The sequence below is a fragment of the Tachypleus tridentatus genome, chromosome 5 (assembly GCF_004210375.1).
Source record: "Tachypleus tridentatus isolate NWPU-2018 chromosome 5, ASM421037v1, whole genome shotgun sequence".
In the NCBI taxonomy this organism is placed as follows: Eukaryota; Metazoa; Arthropoda; class Merostomata; order Xiphosura; family Limulidae; genus Tachypleus; species Tachypleus tridentatus.
This window is the reverse complement of record NC_134829.1, coordinates 10,155,178-10,172,980: the sequence shown is the minus strand read 5'-3', so window position 1 is coordinate 10,172,980 and position 17,803 is coordinate 10,155,178. Positions and strand designations below refer to the sequence as shown.

General features: G+C 33.8%; 1 protein-coding gene across 9 annotated transcripts in view; it reads right to left on the bottom strand.

The window, feature by feature from the left end:
* Positions 1-17,803, bottom strand: part of htt (huntingtin) — a 303,204-nt gene that overhangs the window by 26,218 nt on the left and 259,183 nt on the right. For 7 of the 9 annotated variants that reach the window (XM_076501072.1, XM_076501074.1, XM_076501075.1 and 4 more), the window contains 4 exons: positions 14,378-14,533; positions 5,238-5,425; positions 3,805-3,919; positions 3,195-3,340 (listed from right to left, as the gene is read on the bottom strand). In XM_076501072.1, the coding sequence (XP_076357187.1) occupies positions 3,195-3,340; positions 3,805-3,919; positions 5,238-5,425; positions 14,378-14,533 (605 nt within the window). Of the gene's footprint in view, positions 1-3,194; positions 3,341-3,804; positions 3,920-5,186; positions 5,426-9,791; positions 9,885-14,377; positions 14,534-17,803 lie in introns of those variants that run through there. The other 2 variants (XM_076501078.1, XR_013028209.1) reach the window with 2 other exon arrangements.

Here is a 17,803-nt window from a genome sequence, read left to right as displayed (position 1 = left end):
AAGAATTATAGATTGTATTTTCACATGGTGAGGCTTAACCTTTAAAGTGAAACTTGGTCTAGGCCTATTTTGGAATAACAAATGAACAAGGTTTGTGCAACATAGTGAGAAGTTCATTTGGACAGTTCGTGATTCATAATACATGTACACTAATAAATACCTAAACAAAAAATGAAGAAAAGCAAAAATAAGAAAGGAAAAAGTTTAGAAAATTAAAATCTAAACTCTTTATAATATTCTACAGGTCCAGAGGAAGAAGAGACATGGATATAAGAGCCTTAAAATCTGAAACTTCATATCTAGTAAATGTAAAGAAGGTTTAGCTCATCTATCAAACAGAATGAGAAAACAGACTCCCACATGCATTAAGTACTGAATCATAATTAATACTCACTTAGGGGCTTAACCAGTCAATTTAAATGTAAATACCTAATTACTGCATTTTTAACATAAATGTTCACAAAATGTTGCTGAAAACAGACAGATGTGAACTCTGAAAGAAAAGCTAGATGACCCAATGATTTTCTACATTTGGAACAGATCTGAGGAGTGTTTCCAAAACTAAATTAACACCAAGCCCTCTGATAGTTGGCCTTTCAAAAGGGGGAGAACCAGGAAGGAGCTACAAAATGAGAATCTCCTCAAAACACTTTCACATGCAGGAAGGGTGCCAAATGGGCTTCTGGGGGATAAAGCTTAGAGAGGCTAACTCCAGAAAATAATGAAGAAAACCCATAAACAAAAAAGTAAGTTAACTGGTCAACAGCCAAAATACCAAATTAGTACAAACTTCCTCATTAAAACTGTCAGTGTTGTGATGCAGAGTTCAGAAGGAAATGGCAATGAAGACAGCAAGCTATCAAGATCAGCAAGCAAAAGACAAAGATGAATAGTGACAGCAAAAGAAATTCAGATTAGAAGAAGAAGATGAAAATCACCAAGCTGGAAGAAGTGGTTAAAATAATAAGAGCACTAAAAAAGAAAAAAAAAGAGAGAGAAGCTACAACCACAGGCTACAGAGATAGAGTTTAAGTTTGAGTCAACATGAAGCAAAGGCAGAAAAAAAATTTGCAAAATTATAAAAAATGGGCAAGGGAGGAAGAGGAGAAAAAATGCTCAATGCTGAGATGCATCCATGAAGCTCATCTAAGAACCAGCAGAAATAACTGGAGTAAAAGAACAACCATATATCTGAGTAATCAAAGCAGTCAAAGACAAATGTGAGTGTTACCTGATCCTCATCAAAGATAAAAGAACAGGAAGCAAAAATGGGTTGTGGGAATAGATAGTCAAAAGCATCCAAAGACAAAACAAGCTCAATATAAGTTAGAGAAATAGAGAGCCATGAGTCCTGAGATGAATGATGTAGAATAAAACCAACCATGATATACAATGGCAGTAAAATTACACATCATCACAGTAACTCCAGTTGCCATTTAAGGAAAATAAGACAACTTCTATAAAGGTAAGTCTAGGCTTTGGGAAGTGTAAGAAAAATGGCCATAACAAATCATATTCAATAAGATCTAAGAAAATGGAAAGTATGAGTATCATTATTTATATGTTGTTGTTTTTTCAGTAGATCTGATACGTCTGTGCTCAGAAAACTGAGATTAATTATTATATGCTGCTGAAACCCAAACACTAGGTTAGTGATGATTGGGGACTACTGTCAAAAACCAAATTATAGGTTCTGGAACAACTGTCCCCAAATCATGTAGTTTGATTAAGAGAAGAAATCAAAGTAATATAACAAAAGACAAAAATTCAAATCAATTAAAAGACTATCTTTATCCCTAGAAATAAAAAACACTCAGGTACAAAAAGTAATTATTAAAATAACTAAACATTGAAGATAATAAGTGCACATACTTTGTCAGTCTTTAAAAAGGTTTTGACTGAATACTCCAATGATGAGAAAAAGAATAAGCTTTTGGTTTATATTCAATTCAGAACCTGCTTTGTGTAAACTAACATTTATTGGACAATATTTTCATTTTGACAGTTTTTACATTTTGAATATAAGAATTTACAATTTAATCCACTGAAATTATAATAAAGTTAGTTAGTTTCCTCGATTCCATGAAAAAAGTTTAAAATGTAAAGTTTTTAAGTAAATAGTTTCCCTGTACAATAACTTAGTGTTATTATAAATTATTTTGAAGCTTTGTATGTTTCTAACACTAGTAAGTGTGTTGAAACTAAATAAATAGTTTTTGTATCCTATCTTTTAATACAAACATGAAACAGAATTGAAGAAAACAGATTAAAGCAATTTATAACAACAAAAGTTTATAATTGCCTTCAAACAAACAACCAAATAATATTTCATATATGTAATTATTTTAAATCTAAAGACAGGACCTCTAAAACACATTGCTTTTATGTCACCTACCAATTTACATGTCCAATGTGCATCCATAGTTATGTCGATTCTGAATTCATTATTTAAGCTTAAGAAATAAAAATTATGTTTAAAATACACTATATAATCATTTGACCATTCTTTGTCACTGCTTAAAAGGCTTTGACATTAGAATTACCATCAGTGATTTCAGAACCTTCAGAAGTAAGACCAATGAAATGATGTTCTGCACTAAACAAAACTTGTAGATATACAAGGTGCATCCTGAATTGAATGCAAGTTAAACAGAGTAATCTTTGTTTTAGAAACAATAAGCTTTTGGTATACACAAAGTGCTTAAGGACAGTAATGTGCATGAAGAATGTGTCACCCTCTTAAAGGTGGAGAGGTATTGTCTAATGCAGATTGTACCATTGACTGGTACAATACAGATGATTATGTGTTGGGTTGAAAGTTTATGCACAAAAATATTTCAGCAGTGGTGCAAGTTATAAGCTACTTGTTCTGTGGAGAGGTGGTTAATGTTTCTGAAGTTTTATATATATATATGTATGTGTGTAAATACAAACACAATTTACAAAGTAGAAAATAAAATTATACGTATATTCAAAAATCAACACAATGTACAATAGAAACTAAAACTATACATATACAGGCAGGCAAACACAGTTTATTGTGCAGAAACTAAAATTACACATAGAGAAAGATATAAGCACAATTTAGACAGTGTAGAAACTGAAAATATACGTGTAAAAAATATAAGCACAGTTTAGAAAAGAAAGTACACTAGATACATTTGTACTAAATAATCAAAGAACAAAATATTTACCTGCCAACCACCACTTTAGCCAGCATTTCAACTTCCTTAACAGAAAGTGAATCTGCAACAAGAATGCGATCTAGACCATGAAGAACCATAAAGTAAACTCCTGGAAGGGAATCACTTTCAGGTTTCCCACAAATATTGATACAAAGCTGTAAAGAAATGAACTGGTCACACTTGTAAAAATGAAAAACACTGAAAATATTCATTAGGAAAATATTCTCCAAGGTGATCTTGATCATTTTTGTTACTAGTTTCAAACTTACAAAATTAATTAAATATTGTAATAAATTTTATGATGTAATTTAAATCTGTAGATAATATTCCCTATAATGTTTATTATGTAGAAAACCATTTAAACTTTTAGGACATTAGAAATACTATGAAAGATAAATAATATAAATATATTATTGAAAAATGGAATAAAAATATTTTAAAATAGTACATGTAAAATACATAAAAATATTTTAAAATAGTACATGTAAAATACATAAAAATATTTTAAAATAGTACATGTAAAATACATAAAAATATTTTAAAATATTACATGTAAAATACATAAAAAATATTTTAAAATAGTACATACAAAATACATAAAAAATATTTATATCAGTACCTGAAAAACCTTCTTGCGGAAGTTATTTTCCGTGTTTTCCTCCATGAAATTCTCCAAAATGTAGAATGCAACAGCCCACATGACTAACACATGCTCTTCATTGTTACTACTAGGACTAAAAACAAATGTTGACAGAAATGTAAACTCTTTATACTGGTTTCCACACAAATTCAACAACATGACTGAAAAACAAGATATGAAATAAAGGCAGGAAACTTTATATTTATAAAATCATTTTAAAACAGAAACATACTTCTAAGGAAAAAAATGTTAAATACATCATTTGCAAAAGTTTTTCCAAAGAATTTGAATATGATTATCTTTTGAAATGGATCTTTATGTACAAGGTGTGATTTGAAATGTGTTCTAGAGCCTGTATACTGCAGCTTTACCTTATGAAGGAATGGATTCATTAGTTTATCACTATAATTATAATATAAGTGCAAGGTGAATTCACTAGTTAATATCACTGTTAATATCATACAAGTATAGATGGTAATCCACTAGGTATATAATTGCAGAGGTAAATCCACAAGTTATATCACTGCCAATCTCAACCAAAATTTGTATATAAACACCATAAACTATGCGGTATGTCCTAAGAGGGTCAAAGTTGAGCTTAACCCATTTCTATTTGGTAATGCTTGTTTGTTAATTATTCCCAGCCTACTGAATCAATCTCGGCAAGTTGATGTTTCAGATGATGTAAATATTCTAAAGGGAATCAAGGTCAAAGTATGAAAATTGCTGGATTCTTTCTCAAACAACCATGCTTTTCTCATGGTTAAAGAGATGTATGGTGTTCAAGAGTGAGAACACCTCAAAATATTTATTTTTTGATAGATGGAAAGCAAATTGTAAATGTTGTTCATTAAGAAGCTTTATTATAATTTTAAACTTTTGAGATACAGTTCATGTTCAAGTAATTACTTTGAAATATATGATTGCTGTTAAACTTACACTGTCTTAATTGACCAATTAATGACAAAGAAAAAGGTATTTCAGCTTGTACTATTTAAATGCAGAGGTGGATACACTAGTTATATCACTGCTATTATTGTACAAGTTCTGGGGTGGATTCACTGTTTATACTGCTGCAGATATGGTTTGTAACAGTTAGAATTTGGCAGTGAATTTATTACTAGTAAATTAAATAATTTGTATATCTCAACTAAAAGCACATAAAATTAATAACATCTAAAAAAAAAAAAAGATTTAAATGAAACTATTATACATCACAAATCACTCACATCCCAAACAGAAATTAACCTAAACATGACAGCAAAATCCTGAAAATTACAAGAATAGAAAGCAAAATTCACCATACGTGGATATTTTAATTAAAAAAACAAAAAAAAACATACAACAACAACAAAACTCACATAATTGAATCTAGAAAGTGTTGAAACTAAGCACAAATATTACAAACATACAGATTATTATTGTCCAAATGTTTGATCACATAGTCCATAGCAGATGGAAGGATTAAGAAGGAATCATCACCAGAGCCATACTCTAGCAAGTACAGTATCCCATGTAGAGTAGCAATACGAGTTGGCAGGAAAGTAGATCGTAGGCTTAAATCTACAAGTTTCTTTAGTCTCTCCAAGAGGTCCTGTTCCTTAAAAGTAACAGAAGTAATACACACATAATCAAAAATTAATGCTCTTACGTTACCTAAAATTTCTATATCAGCATACTTTAGGATAACTTATATCTTCACTGTATTTATAAGCAAAATCATGTACTGTTTTCCAGTCTAATATTTTAATTTGAAGAAATTGTTAATATACCTTGAATTATGTTAACAGTTTTAGAATTTTTAACTGTATCTAATACCATTTATTCCTTTTTGGAATCACAATGTTTCACTGACTACTGAGCTACCACCATGAATTTCTTCACCAAAATGTGAACAGTTTTTCAATTATTATCAGAATCATTTTCAGTAAGATGGCTTTGTGTTGTGTTTTTTTTTTCATACATGTGTGCTAAGGAATTCGGATGAATCAATATATCTTCATCAAGTACCAGAATACTCACAAGAACTGCTTACATGGATAAAGATAAATGATGAACATTAAAAAGACTGCCAACATTTAGATGTAATCTCAATGTCAAAGTAAAATAGGTAATTCATGTGACAATATTGAAAATAATTCTGACCTCACAGGTGTAAAAAGAATATTTCCAAGAGGTACTATTAGAACTCTTGGAAAACTGAACATTATCAAGAGAGATTCTGAAATTTAAGAAAGATTAATATTATACTATTATGATAAATTGTTTAAAAATTCATCTAATGAAGATTAGAACATTGTTTAGAATGCAAAACATTTTATTTATGTGAGGTGAATGTTTAGAAATACACTTACTCTATCATCAAAAAGTCTGTAGACAATTGAACTAATATAAATGACTATAAATGAATCAAAATCTGAATAACATTTGAGATCACAAAGCTCAAAGAAAACAATTAGAAGAAATGAACAGTAGAATAAAAATGCAGAAACCATTGATTAAGTTAGAGTATACAATCCAAACATTAATATTATTCTGAAATGAAGAGTAAGACACATACATTTACATATAGCACAACAAAAGCTGGAAAAACAAACTAATACATTAGTCATACTTTAGGATACACAAAATAATGATAGTTGGTTGTTTTGTCTTAATAATAATAAAAAACTTTGAGTAGAAAGGATGTCTATTGTGATGTTCAAAGTCTGTAGATCAATTGATGACAATTTTGAAGTTGTTCATTGGTATGTTATGACCTGCAGTCTCTTTATGTGGTTAAAATACTAAGTGACAAGGTAAGAGATAAAGACAAGTTCTACTTAATATTGTACAAGCCCCTAGATTCTAGTTTTGAATGGAATTTAGTTTTGACCTCATACTCTCTTTACTTGTATATGATCCTTGACTAAAAGAGTATCAGTTGTTAGTACTTATACTAAAACAGGTTTTAATTAAAAAATTAGAAATAAATGCGAGTTGAATGGGGAGGTTGAAGTTTCTCATCAATTTAGAGCTTTTGTTTAGAAGTGAGGTTAGTTCATCAGAGTAATACTTCTTATAGAAGGAAGTAACTACAGTAAACATTAACCCTTTCAATGTAATTTTCTTACATTGTAAACAGATTACACAGCTCCCTTAAATTTCATTTGAAAAATAAAACTAGAGGATGGAATTTTTTGAAACTTGAGAAAACCTTTTCCAAAAGCATGTAATTTCAGAAAAATAAAATATTTACTTTTAATTTTTTGTTACTTCTTCTAAAAAATTCGTTTTTTATTGTACTTATTTGCACACACTCTGAAAAGTTCAAGGTGATTTCCATGTTAAGTATAAAAATACCTTATTTAACCTTAGTTTTCAAATTTTAAATGTATATATTTTATATCTTCCTCTCCTCTATCTTATCACTAACTGTAGCTATTATCATCAATATACAGTGCAATGAAATATTTAAAATTAAGAAATAAAAATAGTTCTTTGTCAAATAATCTTAAAATATCTTCTTTTAGTTATGGTCATAAATTCAGGTCTTCATATTTTTCACCTATAGCTTATTTTTCATGTTTTATTTTTCTTTCCCTTACAGTTTATTACTTTTTCTTGACATATGCCAATGGGTGCTCTTGGGACATATTAAAATATCTTTGGCAAAGACACACAAGCCTTTAGCAAAATGTGTTTGCTCATGAGTAGTAAGTTAGCCCTCAAGAGCAAAAGCAAAGTTTAGGTTATGTTTAAAAAATATTAAACTTTTTGAATATGAATTCTAAAACAAAAATAATGCATAATTAATACAACATTAAAGTAAAACCTATATACAATTAAACTATCTCTTCAATTAACATGTCTCTAGGGAAAATATAATGCTAAGTGTTAAAGTGGACAAAATCAACAAACTCTTTGATTGTATGATGTAACTAACACTGCACATCAGTTTTAAAATAAAAACTAGTGAAATATACTTCAGAATGATCTCTTTCTCTTAGTTATAAAAACATCAATCAAATATGTATATGTTGCTTGAAATAAAATGTTCAAATGTAAAGGTGGGTGTGATTATTGTCAAAGGAGATTAACAAATTTATTTTTCTCTGGCCTCTACTTTGCTTATGGAATCTGAATAAAAAATATTAGTATATACAGTTTAGATATATATGTACATTGTGCATAAAACTATTATTTAGGTACAAGAAAAAACTCTTAAGAATTGTGATTGTTTGTGTACCAAGTGACAACTAAACTGAAGTTTGACTTTTTATTTAAATATTTATTTTGAAATAAAGAAATTAAGAGTTATATAATATAAAACTGAATTATGCTGCAATGCAATCTTATATCAATGGGTCTTCCTACCATCAAGGGATGTGTCATCACATTTGTAGATTTACACTCACAATTTTATGGAACTACTATTTTATAAATGTATATCAATAACATTGGTATCAGACTGTAGATTATAAATCAAATTTTATCATTATGTGTTAGTTAATTTCTTAATCTTAAAGTAAATTTTAAAAACAATCTTGATATCAATTTTTTATGGATCACATGGTATGTCGGATGTAGCTTTGGTCCAAATGAGATGTTTGTGATGTCAGTACAGAGTATATATTTTTTTACAAATTAGAAAGTCAAATTACCAATACTGACAAGCTAGAACAGAAAACAAGAAATTCCTATTTTCTGAGACATTATATTTATTAATTTAACCAAGATGATGGCTCATCCATCTCCTCCATTTTTGGAAATACTTATGTACACCTACTTCGCTTACTGATATGTGTGTATAACTAACTGAAAGCTCAAAATGTTCCCCATGTGGTTTTTCTAAGTCTCTGTGAAATGTTTACATGGAAAAACCATGCTTTTCATGGTAGAATTGAAGCTGAAAGGTAGGGAATTTAAAAGATCTTGAAATATCATATTTTTTAGACCAAACTACAGCTTAGTTACGAACCTTGATAAATTATAGTGGGTTTCTGTGATACTCATCTACTAATTTATGATTTTTGGTTATTTCAAATGTATGTATAAAACCTGAAGAAATTATTTTGTTTTACATCTTCCTCATGCAAAATATGATAAGGTTGAGAAAATTACAGCAAGCTGCAAACAAGAACAAAGTTCATGGGTAGAAGAATCCATTGTTTTCTATACATCTTTATTTAATGTTCTACATTAAAAAAATTAAAACTTAGGAATTTATTTGTAAATACCAATAATATACTCACACATGTGTTGTATTTTAACCAAAATAGGACTGTCTTTTACAAAATACTAGTTCACAAGAAAAAAATCAAGACAGGTCAATTTGTAAAGGCCAGTTTTATACTACTGGACATGGCAACATAAGTGCAAGTGCATTGTGTCATTGCAACTTCTTTAATGTTGGTCAGGCATGGATAAAAGGTCAATAAAATAAAAATAATATATATAGATGCATAATGTTATGAGATTAAAGCTATATAATTAAACATTTGTAGTTTTGTGTAATAATTTGTAGTCACTCTAGAATGAAAAAGTGTAATTTATATTTATTTCTTAATTTTTACGATGGGTACAAGGGCTGGTCAAATTAAACAAATCCATACAGAAATACTAGAGTGAAAATAACAAAATATTACTTTTTTCTTTCTAAAAAAAATGTCTGTTAATTATCTGGAGGTTATTAGGAAGATTTCATGTTGGGTAGTCAATGTCTCAAAAGAAAAATACACTAGTAAATCATTAATTAAAGTTAGTTGGTTGATTTAGTGTTTTATGACACAAAGCAGCTAGGCTATCTGTGCCAAACGTCCAGTAAAAAGCTTAAAATAAATTAAATGTAATAAAATTCATAAAAGGAAATGAAGGTAAAACAGAACAGCATTGAAAAACAGAAAAAGTCTATGTTAAGAGAGAAAGTAGAGTAAGAGAAGTTGTAAAGAACTTTCTCTAGAATAATGGTAATGATCATAACCCACCAGGAAGACTAACAGGTAAGTACAAGAACCACTGTCAGTCACCTCAAGTTGGCCTTTCCAGTCATGGTTCCAGGTTATGTGTCATTACGGCTACTATCAAAAAGTAAAGTAATAAAAGATTTAAAAGACATGTAGCAAAGTTGTAATAATAACTCGCCAGGATGACTAATGGGTAGTTCAAACAGCAGCGTTACTCACCTGAAGTTGGCCTTTCCAATTTCAAACGGAACTAGAGAGATTGAGACTCTTAAAAGGGAACCACAATTAAAAATGTGTAATGAATAAATATCAAACACTTAAATGAGATTAAAAAGATTAATGGCCAGTAAAAAACTAAAAACTTTATCAAGGTGGACAGTGTCACCGTCACCAATAACACTGTCCAATGTTACGGACAAACCTTGGGACAGAACATGTTTAAAATAGTGCCGTCGTTCAGAGTTGTAACGATGGTATGAAAGTAAAATGTGGCTTATAGTGATTTGAGTGTTACACACTGGTGCATCAGTTCCAGATAAAAGAAAATGATGAGTTAAAAAACTGCGACCAATGCGTAGCCTTGTGAGAACAACTTCCTCCTTCCGAACTTTATGACAGCTAGACGGCCAAAGCCCAATATAGGGTATTATTTGGAAAAGCTTGTTGTTGCGTTGCTCACTCCAAATTGACTGCCAGCTGGGACGAAGCCAAGCCTTGAATAGAGAACCATAGTCCATGTACGTAATAGGCATAATGGTGATAGTGCCGGAGCAGATAGATTTAGCTGCTGTGTCTGCTAGCTCGTTCCCACAAATACCAATGTGCTCTGATATCCAGAAAAACTGGATAAAAGTAGATGTTAAAGAGAAATGGGTAGGTTAGTTTTGCATATCAGTGAGATTAGGGTGTGAGCCAATGTGAAGCGATTCCAGGACCAGTAGAGAACTAAGCGAGTCACTATAAATAGTGCAATTGAAGTACTGATTAGCTTAAATATGATCAAGGGCAAGAGATATGGCGTACAGTTCAGCAGTGAACACAGAAACTGTAGAGGGGATTCTGCATGCAACCACTGAACTGCAACAAACCGTGGCAGAGCCCAATGAATTATCTGATTTGGAACCATCTGTATAAATGGGAACTGAATGATTGTTTGAAAGATATTCATTGAATAAAAGACAGTACTTCCAATCTGGAGTATCTGCCTTATTTAGGTGACTGAAAGAAAGGTCACATTTGGGGGCTGTAATAAGCCATGGTGAGATGGGCAAACCTGTGGAATCTGCAATGTTATCCAAGGACAGACCCAATTCATCCAATTGCGCCCGGATGCGAAGGCCAAACAGAGCAATGACAGATCGTCTGTTCTGAAAAAGTACTGCCCACCGAGGAAGGAAAACACATTTCCAGGTGGGATGCTTTGGTAAGGAATGAAGTTTTGAAGAATATAGTAAAGAGAGTTGCAAACGACGCAGGTGTAGAGAATGTTCATGAGGTTCTATGTATAAGCTTTGAACTGGGGAGGTGTGGAAAGCCCTAGTGCAGAGTCGAAGTCCTCGATGATCAATGGGGTCCAGCATCTTTAAGGCCGAGGGTCTGACAGAGCCGTAGACCAATGATCCACAGTAGAGTTTCGATGGAATAAGAGCACGATATATCTTTAACATAGAACACAAATCTGCTCCCCAACTGGTGGTAGAGAGGACATGGAGGATGTTCAGTGCTCTTGTGCATTTGACCCGTAGCTGCTTTAAGTGTGGTATAAAAGTCAGCTTACGGTCAAAGATAAGCCCCAAGAACTGGGTCTCAGGGACCACTGGCAGCGAAACTTCACCAATACGGAGTTCAGGATCACAGTGAACACCCCGTTGGCAACAAAAGTGCATGCAAATTGTTTTAGAGAGAGAGAATTTAAAGCTGTTCGCCGTGGTTCACGTCAGTACATGATTGAGAGCAGTTTGTAGTTGCCACTCAATATATCTCATGTTCAACAACTGACGTCAGATGTGAAAGTCGTCGACGTTAGAGCCCGTTTGCAAAAGCGAGAGGGAGTTGTTCAGTGACAGCATTAATCTTTATACTGAAAAATGTGACACACAAAACACAGCCCTGAGGGACCCCAAGTTCCTGTAGAAAAGAATGGGAAAGTGTCGAACCCACACAAATTTGGAATCTCCTGTCCATTAAAAAATTTTTAATAAACATGGGTAAATGACCATGTAACCCATCTATATGGAGGTCTTCCAAAATTCCATACCTCCATGTTGTGTCATAAGCCTTTTCAATGTCAAAGAATATTGATACAAGATGTTGTCATTTGAGAAAGGCTTCTCTGATTGACGTTTCTAGTCGAATTAGGTGGTCCATGGTGGAGTGCTGTCATCGGAACCCACACTGGGTGAGCGAGAGGAGATTGTTTGATTCGAGGAACCAAACAAGAGGAGCATGAACCATCCTCTCAAAAGTCTTACAGACAACTCATCAAAGCAATTGGATGGTAGTTTGCAGGAGTGTTGGGATCTTTCCCAGGCTTAGAGAAAGGTAAGATAATAGACTGGCACCAGGCATTACAAAAACATTCTCCTGCCAGATCCAGTTAAAAACAATAAGAAGAATATGAAGAAAAGCAGGAGAGAGATAGCACAGCATGTCATAGTGTACATCATCAGGCCCAACAGATGTACCGCCAGACCAATGAAGGGCCATTTTCAGTTCCACCAGTGTAAAGGGATGATTATAGTCAAAGAGACAGTCAGTTCAAAAGGAAAGAGGTGAATGCTCTGCTCGAGTTTTGATGGCCAAGAAGGTGGAGGAACAAGCAAAAGTGCTAGATACCTGGCAAAAGCTTTCACCTAGAGTGTCTGCTCCGAACATCTGCTACCTCTTGGCCATCAGAGAGTAAGATTGAGAGAGGGACAGAAGTGTAGTGCCCACTGACCTTTCAAACCATGTCTCATATGACTTTGGAACTGGTGGTAGAAGATATGCCAGTTGTGAACTTAATCCAAGATTCCTTGTGGCTTTGACGTCTTACCCACCTAGCATGTGCAAGGGTCTGTCGGAAAGCGATGCGGTTTGAAAGTGTTGGATATCTACGGAAAGTATCCCAGACCCATCTTTGAGCCTTCCATGCCATGTGGCAGGCAGGATTCCACCATGGATGAGGATATTGTGGAAAAACGTGTCGAGGTTTTAGGAATACACTAAGCAGCTGCTTGTATAATACAGTCAGTTACTGCTGCCACACAGTCGTCTATTGATGGTTGACTGACAATGGCAGGATAAAGTTCTGCAAGAAGAGTGAAAGTGGACCAGTCTGCCTGATCCAGCTTCTACCAGGGCATGTGGGTTAGGTGGCATCAACCATGGTCAGTCTCTCTCAAAAGTATAGGAAAATGATCACTGCATTGTTGATTATTGTCAGCCCTCCATGAAAACTTGGAAAATAATGAAGGGGAGCAAACCGAGAGATCAATAGCGGTAAAGGACTGACTAGATGCATGAAAATAAGTGGAAGGACCAGTATTGAAAAGTGATCAGAGAACATACACTCGACAGAGCAACCCCTCCTTTCAATAACAGCACTTCCCCAGAGGGGATGATGTCCATTAAAGTTCCTTAGGATTAGAAAGAGAGACAGCAACTGTTCAACGAGAGCAATAAGGTCTGATTGATCATATGTTTCTGCAGGAGACAGGTAGGAAGAACAAACAGTGATGGTATGACCCAAGGAAACATGGATGGCTACAGCCTCCAAGGGTGTGTTGAGTGACAAAGACAGGGTGGGCACATGCTGATCAACCAACAGTGCCACCCCATTAATTAAAAAATCTTAAAAGTAAATTTAAAAAAATGATATTTTGTGTAGGAAATCTTTGTATTGTTTATTGATAATCTGCAAAATTATGTGAGGATACATGAACATTTCAAAAAGTTACAGTATAACTGCTTTATAGATACTTTGGAGGATATGGGCTGGGTTGAATCCATCAACCCATAGTAAAAGGGTTAAAGAGTGTAGTCTCATAGTAAAGAGGTTAAAAATTTTGTTTAAAGAGTAAATGAAAAGATACTTTTACTAGCCTCTATACTTTCTATGACAGAATTACTCTCATTATTTAAAAAGGTAAATTATTAACATCTCCTTTAAACAGACATTTTGTCTTTATCTACTCCAGTTACACATTTCTATATGAAGATATTATTCTGATGATCAGCTTTTAAAACAAAATGTCTAATTAACAAACTTTCTAACTAGCCTAACATTTAAGTCCTCTGAGAAGTTCAACCCTTTAACCAAAAAAATGCACACTCTTTTAATTTCCCCTGATTACCTGCCTACCGTTATTTGTTCTTAAAGTTCACAGTATATTGCTAAGAAATCCTTCTACCATTAGATTCAGCTTGTATGTTGCTCTAGTTTTCAAAATAAACTTCTTCAGTATAAGGACTAACTTGTTAAAATATTAAAAATTTAAAAAAATAATTATTGTTGTGATACTTATATATATTTATAATCAAATAATTATAATTATTAAACAGTGTAATTATTTTAATATAAATTAATATTTTAAAAGAAAGAAAAATAATTAAAACATAATAATTACTACTCCCAAGACAGCTGCTGCTTTACTTATCCCAACAATTAAATACTGGGCCATGATTTCATCTTCAGCTGGATGCACACGATGAAGTTCAAGAAATGTATCCAACATCCATTCAAATTGTGATCGCTCCATGAAGATATCAGACAAGAACACTACCTATAATGAAAACAAATACAACTGATTCACTCTTTTGAATTATATAGAAGAACAAAATTACTCATTTCAGATCCCATCTCAGCATATAAAAAAATCAGTTAATAAAATGTATGAAAGTTATTACTTTTCTGTACTGGAAATATAATTCCGATAGGTACCTCTTTTCACATGTACAGCCATTCTTGATCACTGCTGTCCTCTTTCAAGTAAGGACCAATATTATTTATATTGTTATCTTCCATTATCAATCATTATCATTACTTCTATCTGAAAGTCTTCTTTCAGTCATCTAATTAGCAGGTAGCTTCAGCTTATAATTTATTATATCAGTTACACCTTAGTTAAATACTGAAGATGGTGTGAAATTCATACCATTGTTGCATACAAAACAAATTCACATCAATAAATTTCTGACATTGTGCATTACCTCTTCTCTCACACATAAATACATAGCTATTTTTCTTTAGTGCTGCCCACTACATGCAAAAATGTTTTAGCATGGCATAGGCTTTGTTCTCCTACATAACTAATGATCATTGTAGTTTACTGCTTCTCACACGTAAATCATCACGTGACAATCCTCCCCAAATAGTAGTGCAACACACCTTCCAAACACACAACACTCTTTCCAACTGATTCTTCTGAACTATTACTTCAAGAGTAGATAGAAGGTTGGTTGGTCGATTTAGTGTTTCATGGCACAAAGCAGCTAGGTTATCTGTGCCAAACGTCCAGTAAAAAGGTAAAAATAAAGTAAATGTAGGTAAAATTCATAAAAGGAAATGAAGGTAAAACAGAAAAGCATTGAAAAACAGAAAAAGTCTATGTTAAGAGAGAAAGCAGAGTAAGAGAAGTTGTAAAGAACTTTCTCTAGAATAATGGTAATGATCATAACCCATCAGGAAGACTAACAGGTAAGTACAAGAACCACTGTCAGTCACCTCAAGTTGGCCTTTCCAGTCATGGTTCCAGGTTATGTGTCGTTACAGCTACTATCAAAAAGTAAAGTAATAAAAGATTTAAAAGACATGTAGCAAAGTTGTAATAATAACTCGCCAGGATGACTAATGGGTAGTTCAAACAGCAGCGTTAGTCACCTGAAGTTGGCCTTTCCAGACCTGGTGTCAAGTTAATTAATGTTACGGTCATTTTCTAATTTCAATTCGAACTAGAGAGATTGTGATTCTTAAAAGGGAACCACAATAAAAAATGTGTAATAAATAAATATCAAACACTTAAATAACATTAAAAAGATTAATGGCCTTTAAAAAACTAAAACTTTATCAAGGTGGACAGTGTTACCATCACCAATAACACTGTCTAATGTTATGGACAAATCTTGGGACAGAACCTGTTTAAAATGGTACCGTCGTTAAGGGTCGTAATGATGGGAAGAGAGTAAAATGTGGCTTATAGTGATTTGAGTGTTATATAGATTACACACTGGTGCATCAGTTTCAGACAAAACAAAATGATGAGTTAAAAAAACAGTGACCAATGTGTAGTCTAGTTAGAACAACTTCCTACTTCCAAACCTTACGGATCCTAGACGGCCAAAGTCCAATATAGGGTTTTATTTGGAGAAGCTTGTTGTTGCGTTGCTCACTCCAAGTTGACTGCCAGCTGGCACAGAGCCGAGCCTTGAACACAGGACCATAGTCCAAGTACAGAATAGGCACAGTGGTGATAGTGCCGGAGCAAATAGATTTAGCTGCCGTGTCTGCAAGCTGGTTCCCGCAAATAACAACATGGCCAGATATCCAGAAAAACTGGATAGAAGTAGATGTTAATGAAAAATTGGCCAGTTGGTTTTGAATATCAGCGAGAACAGGGTGTTAACCAACGTGAAGCAATTCCAAAGGCAGTAGAGAACTAAGTGAGTCAGTATAAATAGTTCAGTTGGAGTACTGCTTGGCTTCAATATGATCCAGGGCAAAAGAAATGGTGTACAGTTAAGAAGTGGAAACAAAAGCTGTAGAGGGGTTTCTGCAAAATGCCATACCTCCATGTTTTTCATAAGCCTTCTCAATATCAAAGAATATTGATACAAGATGTTGTCGTTTGAGAAAGGCTTCTCTGATTGACGTTTCAAATCGAATCAGGTTGTCCATGGTGGAGTGCTGTCGTCGGAACCCACATTGGGTAGGCAAGAGGAGGTTGTTTGATTTGAGGAACCAAACAAGATGACCATTAACCATCCTCTCTAAAGTCTTACAGAGATAACTCGTCAAAGCAATTGAACCGTAGTTTGAAGGAATCTTGGGATCTTTCTCAGGTTAAGAGAAAGGTAAGATAATAGCCTGGTACCAGGCATTAGGAAAAACATTCTCCTGCCAGATCCAGTTAAAAACAATTAGAAGAATATCAAGAGAAGCAAGAAATAGATGGCGCAGCATGTTATAGAGTACATCATCTGGTCCAACAGATGTACTGCCAGACTGATTAAGGGCCGTCAGTGTAAAGAGATGATTATAGTCACAGAGACAATCAGTTCAAAAGGAAAGAGGTTATTGCTGTGTCTGAGTCTTGAGGGACAAGAAGGTGGAGGAACAAGCAGAAGTGCTAGATACCCGGGAAAAAGCTTTCACCTAGAGTGTCGGCTATGCTCCGGATATCAGCTACTTCTTGGCCATCAGAGAGTAAGATCGAGAGGGGGACAGAAGTGTAGTGCCCACTGACCTTTTGAATCCTGTCCCATATGATCTTGGAACTGGTGGTAGAAGAAATGCCAGTTGTGAACTTAATCCAAGATTCCTTGTGGCTTTAACGTCTTACCCACCTAGCGTGTGCATGGGCCCGCTGGAAAACGATGTGGTTTGAAAGTGTGGGATATCTGCGGAAAATATCCCAGGCCCATTTTTGAGCCTTCCGTGCATTGTGGCAGGCAGGATTCCACCATAGACGAGGATATCGTGGAAAACGTGTCAAGGTTTTAGGAATACACTGAGCAGCTGCTTGTATAATACAGTCAGTTACCGCTGCCACACAGTCGTCTATTGATGGTTGACTGACGATGGCAGGATCAAGTTCTGCGAGAGCAGTGAAAGTGGACCAGTCTGTCTGATCCAGCTTCCATCGGGGCACGTGGGTTGAGTAACATTGACCACGGTCAGTCACTCTCAAAAGTATAGAAAAATGATTACTGCCTCGAGGATTATAGTCAACCATTCATGAAAAATGGGAGAATAATGAAGGGGAGCAAGCTGAGAGATCAATAGCAGTAAAGGACTAACTAGGTGCGTGAAAATCAGTGAATGAACTAGTACTGAA